We start from the raw sequence: 9594 nt of genomic DNA, 5'->3' as shown, positions 1-9594 counted from the left end.
TTTTGTACCCTAATATGGGAAAGTTTTGCTCTAGTTTTGCACAGCAGTAGTAAACACTAGAAGCTCATACTGATATCCAAGTCATTTGTGATTTTCTAATGCTATGGCCAACTTATTGTTTGGAATTTTATTTTCTTTAAAAAATGTAGATACTTGCATTTCCTTAAATTGCAAGATTTATCTTGATTCATATTTAAGTACCTGAATAAATATGTATTTACAATGCAGTGTTTAATGCTACTCTTTGACCTGTAATATTTCACATTGTTTGTATGGTTGGCTTCAATGAAGGCATTTGTAGTTTGATATTTCAGTATTTTCTTCTATAATCTAGATGTGGTTTTCACTACAGCTCATAAATCAAAGGTTTAGAATTTAATACCGTATGTTTGAAAGATGACTTCACTATTGACAATATTCCTTACCAAGAACCATCACAGATGAGTATGTTTTTGTTATGAATATCTTTTGTAATTACTTCTTAACATTATTAATTTAAGATTTACTGCACATAATTTATTTGAAATTGTCTTTGAAAACTATTGACTTGTGATGTAAATATTTTGTGTAGACACTGATCCTAACTGCAGTTTAAACTTTACAGTTTTACTGACTGAATATTTACAGCGTATAGTTTCAATTTTCTGTCATTATTAAGTCACTCTAGCTAATTTGATTAATGAGAACTTGTACAATATTTAACTGTAATTTGAAAATTTCAAAATTAAAAATATTTTATTTAATAGTTAGATTGATAGATGGCAGGAGTAGTTGATTAGAATGTATAAAAATTAAATAGTATTATGTAAAAATCATAAAAGCAAGTTAGGACTTGCATTACTTTGTATTAATAATTCATAGGGGTGTTCTTCAATCAAGCTATGCCCAACATTATCTAGCATCAGTAAGTCATAATGGTATTCTTCAATCAAGCTAGGCCCTTTGTTACCTTGTATGAATAATTCATAAGGGTGTTCTTCAGTCAAGTTAATAAGCCCTTTGTTACCTTGTATCAATAAGTCATAATGGTGTTCTTCAATCAAGTTAGGCCCAACATTATCTAGCATCAATAAGTCATAATGGTATTCTTCAGTCAAGTCAGGACCAGTGTTACTTTGTGTCATTAAGTTATAACACTATAGATCAGTCACTTTAGGCCCAGCATTATTTCATTATCTAGCATTAGTAACTCATAATGGTATCCTTCAAACATGTCAAGACCAGTGTTGTTTTGCAGTGATAAGAAAGATATTTTACAATAAATATCACTGCTTTAAGTCTGATGTAATTCAACTAATAAAGATCACTGCTTAAGGTTTGATGTAACTCAACTAATAAAGATCACTGCTTAAGGTTTGATGTAACTCAACTAATAAAGATCACTGCTTAAGGTTTGATGTAACTCAACTTATAAAGATCACTGCTTAAGGTTGAGTATTTGTAGACTAATCAAAATTATACTTTGTGTAAATATGTATAAACGTTGATAAACTAACTGCAGGTGTTTTGATAGATGTTATGTGTGATTTTTTAAGTTCCCACAATACTTTACACATACATACTTGTGTTTCCACAATGCTAAACAAATACTAAAATGGCAGTAAATATAAGAGATGATACAGGTGCACTTGAAATTTGCCATACATAATAAGTAGAAACTAATCAAACTGAGCTATGTCTACTTACTGGTTGTGTATTATAATGACCAGTACACCAATCCTGTATCTTGTTACTGAATTCTGTTTGTTTTTTAAATAGTTGGAAGCATTATTTAGTAGTTGAGTTTGCTTTTGAAGAAACAAATGTTATGTTTATTGTGTTATGGATTTCTACATCAAATTTAATTTTATTGTTTTAAATAGTGTGATGTAATAATTTTATTAACAAATTAAAGAAGAGTACAGATATAGTTCGGCTGTATTTTATTTCAACTTTATCAGCACCGAGCTTGAAAACGAATTCAACCTACTCTATGTTGCTATCTCCAGAGCTGAAGAAACGCCTGTGCTTTCCTACCTCTGTGTATTATCTACTTCTGGGTGCTCAGGTAATGATAAAATGTACAAGTTTTGTTTTCTTGTGTGAAGTTGTTCTTTATAGACCTTGAGTTAAACTAATAGTGTCATCTTCTATGTAGTTCTGGTTACTGATTGGCCAAACTGCAAGTGTGCAGTTGCTTGCCTTAGACACAATCTTAGTTTTAAAAATATCTGAAACCTTTTCCGTAGATCGTTTTCTTCCAACATATTTTAATAATGTGTGTTTATCACTACTGGTTGAGTGTATTTATTCCTAATGGATTTCAGTCAAAAATTTAAAGAAATGTTTTTAAAGATTTATTATTTTTCCATTACAATTCCAAAAATGGAAAACTTTAAAATGTTTTCATTTAATTTGTTAAAGGAATTAAAATTGTGAGAATAAACATGTTTACTGATTATTAGGAAACAGTTTTCCAGGTTTCTAACATGGTTCTAATGTAAATTAACTCTTGCTCTCAAATGATTATGCTGAAAGACCATTTCACCTAAAATAAATCTTGTAATTTTAGTCCAATAATTGAAGTTTTAGTAACAATAACTATTTGCACACAGTAAACAATTTGTCTATTATATTTAAATTGAAAACAAAATTTTTGTATTTGTTAAGAATTTTAAACTACTTAAGACTAGCCCACAATGTCACTAAACTGACTAAATATAGAAGAGTTTGGTTAAAAAGAAAGTATTCAAGTTTTGTTATATTCCCTACCTCTGCTACATGTACTCATAAATGTCAGCACTGATGAAAAAATCTAATTGCTATATCTTACACTGTTATTAGTATATTTACAAAAAAAAAAAGGGTCCGTCGTAGGTTTTATTAAAAGTTAGCTAAACAAAGGTACCACTAAAAGACTGTACTCACAAATGTCAAGGCATGAGACTTAAACTCTTGGCAGTTTGAAGATGAATCTGTTTTAATGTTTCAGGTAACTCACATATTTAGCATTTCTGTTTTTATTTTTCAATAGCCACCTCTAGACTAGAATGTGCAGGATTGGAAATCAGTGTCAGTTTTCTTATGTATCTATAGTACAGGAACGTGAATATTTAAATCTGAAGTGTCAGTTTTCATGTATATCTGTAGTACAGGAACATGAATATTTAAATCTGAAGTGTCAGTTTTCATGTATATCTATAGTACAGGAACATGAATATTTAAATCTGAAGTGTCAGTTTTCATGTATATCTATAGTACAGGAACGTGAATATTTAAATCTGAAGTGTCAGTTTTCATGTATATCTGTAGTACAGGAACGTGAATATTTAAATCTGAAGTGTCAGTTTTCATGTATATCTGTAGTACAGGAACTTGAAGATTTAAATCTGAAGTGTCAGTTTTCATGTGTTTCTGTAGTACAGGAACTTGAAGATTTAAATCTGAAGTGTCAGTTTTCATGTATATCTGTAGTACAGGAACTTGAAGATTTAAATCTGAAGTGTCAGTTTTCATGTGTTTCTGTAGTACAGGAACTTGAAGATTTAAATCTGAAGTGTCAGTTTTCATGTATATCTGTAGTACAGGAACGTGAATATTTAAATCTGAAGTGTCAGTTTTCATGTGTTTCTGTAGTACAGGAACTTGAAGATTTAAATCTGAAGTGTCAGTTTTCATGTATATCTGTAGTACAGGAACATGAAGATTTAAATCTGAAGTGTCAGTTTTCATGTGTTTCTGTAGTACAGGAACTTGAAGATTTAAATCTGAAGTGTCAGTTTTCATGTGTTTCTGTAGTACAGGAACTTGAAAATTTAAATCTGAAGTGTCAGTTTTCATGTGTTTCTGTAGTACAGGAACTTGAAGATTTAAATCTGAAGTGCTATTTTCAGGAGAAGTTTGAATATCCAGTGTACTTGAAAAACCTTGTGGACGACCAGTTACCATGCAGACTGGAATGTGTCAGCTGCAAAGACCAATTTGAATCAAGAAATGTCCTGCTGCTTGTAAGACGACCATTTCGAACTGTGAGTGCTTACTTACTTCAGTGATAGTACATTATTGTTTTGTGAGATTGAAAATGACCTAGTAACATCATAATGTATCTCTCCATGATGTCAAACCAAGGATAGAACTGAGTGACTAACCATATTATTCAAAATTACCATCAAATTACTGAATATCATTGAAGTAAATAACTAATTGAAATTAGGGTTTCCAGAACTATCCAAACATCACATGAGAATAACATTGGTGAACCTGATGGTTAACCATATTCTAACAATTACCATTTTCTAGTTTTCAAGTGATTTGAACTGTATTGGTAAGAATCTTACTTGGATAAATTATCATACTTTGGTGTTATAGATACTTCTGTGAGTGTTGGAACTGAAATTAAGTATACTTCTTATATCTAGGCTAACAATCGTCTGATTCCTGGAGGACCTATATGTCCTACCTGCATTACCAAGAGTGAATACACTCCTCTCTTCCCACACCCAAACTTAGGCCGTGTTAATAGTGGAAGAATTACAGACAATGCACGACAGAGCCTTTCTTATCTGGTAGGATCCTTAACTAGTCAGACCAGAGAAGGGACCAAATAAAAATAGCAAAGATCAGATTTCAGCTGTGATTATCATCTATGATATGATTTTCAGTTACGATTATCATCTATGATAGCAGGACAATAATACTCATAAAATTGTGATGTCTGTATCTACATATAAAAAATACCTTTATTCTTTCCATAAATAGGAAATATGCATTTCTGCAGTAAACAAAAATTGGAAAGCATAGTTTTAAAATATGAAATTCTAATTATAAAAATTTCTAAATATATTTGGGAAACCAACAGCAAAGTCAGATTTTCTGCTTGTAGGTAAAGATGTGTCAAATATCTGATAAAGATGGTGCATCAATAAACTACATGTGTAAACAAGGAAAGAAAGAGGTAAAGATGACCATCAGATGTCTGATAAATAAAGTTGGTGCATTAATAAACTACACGTGTAAACAAGATTAGTGAAAGGAATCTGTTAGGACTGCAGCTTTCTTTTGGTTTTGCTAGAACATGACAAGTTAATACATGAAATAATCTTTCAAGAACTAAAACATGTGCTTCATTTCTGTGATGTGGCTCCTATAAAAGAGAATATAAATGTTTCTCTTGTAAAAAAAAAAGATTATTAAATTTTACTGTAATAACGTTCGGACTTAATACCGGAATTAATTCTAAACATTTACCCCTTGATTTTCTAGCTACCTAGGAATGACTTTCCAATCTGATTTTGTGTGTGGGTATTAAAGAAAAACTTGTGGTAACTGAAAAAAGTTTTGTAAAATAATTCTTATTGTGAAAGTGATAAAAGCTACCATGGAAAATGAAATTGATATACAACTAAGCAAATAAAAATTCCTGTATGACAGTCACTGTCTGGAATTCTGTGGCTGTTACTGGTTATCACTAAGTCAAATTAATAAAGAAAACTGATCATCAACTAGATATATGTATTTTTGGTTAAGACATTAATTTATGACATCACCATAAAACCCTAAATCTCATGTATATTTCTACTCCATCTTTGATAATTGCCACAAACTGCATGCAATGTACTACATGAACACTTGTCCACTCCATAAGGAAACATTTGGATCTTTATTTTAGTCAAGGCTTATCAAATTACATTATACTTTCTGTAAACACTGGTAACTTGAAAATGGATATATTTCACTGTTTTACAGAATCCCACCTTTACTTGTTTTATACATTTTCTCAAATTTTATTCATGTGGTTCTACCCACAGTCAGAGGTTCAGTTGTAAACGATGGGATGGTTAGTCTGTACCACATCCCAGGAGTAAGAACTACTGAATGACAAGACATCCTGTTAAAACTTCATTCACTTGCTGACAAACTGAACGTTGCTATTGACAGTAACACAGTAAAGTAAGTGTTCACAAACTGAACACAGCTATTGAAAGCAACACAGTAAAGTAAGCATACACAAACTGAATGTAGCTGGTGTCAGTGATACATTAAAGTAAGCATACCCAATCTGAACATTGCTATATGTCAGTGACACATTAAAGTAAGCATATCCAAACTGAATATTGTTATTGACAATAACAGTACAGTAAGCGTACACAAACTGAACACAGCTATTGTCAGTAACACAGTAAAGTGTAGATCTTAGCATCATTTGTTTGTAAGTTTTTCTTTGCACTGTGGGTGTTTATACTTGATCTGCTCATTAAAAAATTATACCCATGAATTGACCAATTGTTAGGGTTACGTTACTGAACTATTATCTACAATAAAACTGCAAAACATTACTTATATTGTTTAATAAAGACTATATAGGAAAATAGTTTACTTGAAAGTCATTTTACAAAGTTTCATTGTCATTAGATACACTGGCAAGAGTAATTGATACTTTATCAGAACATAAAAAACAAAGGTATTTCACTCATTTGTATACGATGGTGTACAACAATCACACTTTTTAATTTAATCACAAAAATATTCATAAAATATAAACAGGCTTTCACGTTTGAGATTCTAACATAAAATAGATGAGGAATAAACTTGCACAAGTATAATTCTCATAAGTTACTATTTATTAAAGCAATAATTTCTTACAATTACAAAACTTTCTAACCACACACTGCAGTAAATAGATATTTTTGATATCTATTAAATAATTGTATATGTTAACAAGATTACTTACCAAGCCATGTCACACTGTACTATTTTCATATGTGCTATGAAAAAGATATAGAAATATTTAAATTGTCACGACCACGTATTGATCAAACAGTCTTTATATGGAAAGATTTTTTGGGTGTATGCAAATTTTGTTTGTCCATAAGACTGCAAGCTTATAACTAAATGACAACTTCTAATTATACATATGTGGAATTTGACTCGCTGATAGAATATCCTTTGCTACCACATTCGTACTTCATAAAGACTACAGTAACTGATAAAGAAGTGTCACTGTATACTAGCATAAGTTCAACTGTTTGTTACTTGACAGATATTTTATTAATACGTTACTGAGATATCTGATGTATTAAGTTATAGATTATTTGTTAAGTATGATATATTCACTAGCATAAGTTACAATTTGTTACTTTACAGTTATTTTATTAATACAGCACTGAGATATCTGATATATTACGTTATAGATTACACTGTGTAACAAATTTTGTTACTGGATAGTATGTGTTATTTCTTAATTGCTTATGTTATAAAAGTACACAAAATTGCCTTTATTCCCATCAAACTTTGCTTTTGTGACCTAGATAACGAAATTTAGAAATTAACATATTTTCTATGTAAAAACAGGCAAAATAGCACATTTTCATTTATGTAAACTCGGAATAAAACAACATAATAATCAAGATTTACATGTATTTATGCTGAACTTATACAAAATTGTTTAGAAGTGAGTAGTTTTTCAAAACTTGCAACTGTAATGTAAATCACTTTCATGTATCAAACCCCAAATATACAGGGTGGCCTGTAAGTCCCTACCCATCCATATATCTTATGTATCCAGTGTATCTGTGTGCTGTCCCTCATTCTCGCTGCATGATATTATGCAGCGTCATGTTCTCGAGTCATTTTCCTCAAATAGCAGGGGTTATTGTTCCAAATGCTGCGATAACAGCTGCCTTCAACTCATTAGTATTATAAAGTTGTTATGACACAATATATGGATGAGTAGGGACTTACGGACCACCCTGTAGTCTCCCATCATGTTTTCGTTATATGCTCCTTGGTAGCGACATTCAAAGTCCAGTATATCTGGGTGGAAGCACTCGCCTTGCTCCTCTGAGTATGCTCCCATGTTCTCCTTGAATTTATCAAGATGTGTCAAGGATATGGATTTTCAGGGACATCCTGCAGCCCATTTTACTATAATTCATCACCAGAGCCTCAACCAGTTTCACACAATTTTTGGCCTTGTGATTGCTCAAGAATCTCCCAAACCACTGCGACAAAGCTGCCCCAAGTTTTTTTTCTTTCCTACTGAGTTTCTTGGGGAATTCTGTGCACTCCATTATATTCTTTATTTGTGGTCCAATGAAGACACCAGTTTGACCTTTGCCTCAAACAGCTTAGGGAATATGTCTCGAAGGTACCTGAAGGCTGCAGACTCCTTATCAAGAGCTGTGACAAATTGTTTCATAAAACCCAATTTTATGTGCAATGGTGGGAACAACATCTTCTGGAGGTCCACTAGTTGCTCACACTTGACGTTGTGCCTCCCCACAGAGAATTAGGTACGTTGTGGCTAGTGCTTTCTGTTGTAGTGTGCTGCAGTGTCTTTGCTGTCCCAGAGGCAAAGATAACAGGGAAACTTGTTGAAGCCTCCTTGGAGACCCATCAGGAATGCCACAATTTAAGTCTCCAATAACCTCCAAGCCATACTCATCATACTACAAGATTTCTAGCAAGGCCTTGATGCTGTCGTATTCCTCTTTGAGGTGCACCGAAAGATATTTAAATTTTAAAAGGTCTAAAATTTGTATAATATAAAATCTTAGTATTCAAGCAAGCAAAATTGTCTCTCTTACCTTCTAGAGTTTTTTTGCAGTGCTTTCATAAGTAAAATGAGGTGCCATGGGTTTGTCTTGATTGTCGACAGCGTGCGAAATATGCCTTGTAGGCTTCAAACATTTTAGCAGATGCTGTCACAGAGTACCTTTTCACTTTTGTCTTGATAAATTGGCCACAAACATAACAGAATGTCTAAAGAATGCTTGCAGCTTCTTGTTGCCATCTCTGATAAAATCAGATAGGTCTATGTGTTCACTTTGGCAGCTAAAACTAAAGAGAAGTGGAGAACCCCTGTACATATATATATTACTATGGAAAGTTCTAGAAAATTCTTGAAAGTTTGAAATTCTTTTTCAGCTATGCAGTGCTGAATTTACCTGGAATGTTCTGGAAAATGGGTAAATTTGAAAATTTCATTACCCATCACAAAAGCAAAGTTTCAAGAGAAAAATAGGTCTTCTCCATTTACTTTAGGCAATTGGGAAATAACACATTCTGCCAAGGAAAAAGGAAAAGTAAAAATTTTGTGACATAGTGTTATTAATTATGATATATTCACTAGCATACATTTAACTGTTTGTCACTCTACAGTTATTTTATTAAAACGTTACTGAGATATCTAATGTATTAAGTTATAGATTATTAAAGTATGATAGTGTTTTCTATAAAAATTCACTGATAAAAAAACCCTTATGTGTATCATAAGTTATTTTCAGTGAAACCTTTCCTATTATAGCATTTTTTAAATTAATATTTTTTTAAAACAAGCTCAAATTACTGGTTTCATACTTTGGCATCTTCAGTTTGCATGACACTAGTTTTCTTTATTTCCGATGGTACTCTATTTGTTTGTGACTTTTGTCCTAGCTGTACAAGTATTGTGTGAACTAGGAAATTCTTATTGATGAATATTGTTGAATAATTAATTGAACTAACTTAATTACATATATGAAATGAAAATAAAATAAGTAATCAAAACTGTGTGGAATTGTTCTGGCACCAGACTTTAATGAAATAAGGAAACCTTTCAGTTAGCATATTTCCTAC

At 31.8% G+C, this 9594-nt stretch overlaps 1 protein-coding gene across 1 annotated transcript; it reads left to right on the top strand.

Moving 5' to 3' along the window:
- Positions 1-1948: 1948 nt before the first annotated feature.
- Positions 1949-5480, top strand: LOC143238426 (uncharacterized). The gene is made up of 3 exons (XM_076478652.1): positions 1949-2047; positions 3873-4007; positions 4398-5480. Exons 1-3 carry the CDS (start codon positions 1973-1975, stop codon positions 4584-4586), a joined length of 399 nt encoding a protein of 132 aa, XP_076334767.1. The 5' UTR covers positions 1949-1972; the 3' UTR covers positions 4587-5480.
- The last annotated feature ends 4114 nt before the right edge of the window (positions 5481-9594 follow it).

The sequence above is a fragment of the Tachypleus tridentatus genome, chromosome 13 (assembly GCF_004210375.1).
Source record: "Tachypleus tridentatus isolate NWPU-2018 chromosome 13, ASM421037v1, whole genome shotgun sequence".
In the NCBI taxonomy this organism is placed as follows: Eukaryota; Metazoa; Arthropoda; class Merostomata; order Xiphosura; family Limulidae; genus Tachypleus; species Tachypleus tridentatus.
The sequence above is the reverse complement of the archived record's forward strand: the minus strand, read 5'-3'. Positions and strand labels throughout refer to the sequence as shown.

Excerpts from the sequence above, each read along its gene's own strand:
- LOC143238426 (XM_076478652.1), top strand. The coding sequence starts at position 1,973 with ATGTTGCTATCTCCAGAGCTGAAGAAACGCCTGTGCTTTCCTACCTCT. Across the intron at positions 2,048-3,872 it reads ATCTACTTCTGGGTGCTCAG|GAGAAGTTTGAATATCCAGT; the intron begins GTAATGATAAAA and ends TGCTATTTTCAG. Across the intron at positions 4,008-4,397 it reads TAAGACGACCATTTCGAACT|GCTAACAATCGTCTGATTCC; the intron begins GTGAGTGCTTAC and ends TCTTATATCTAG.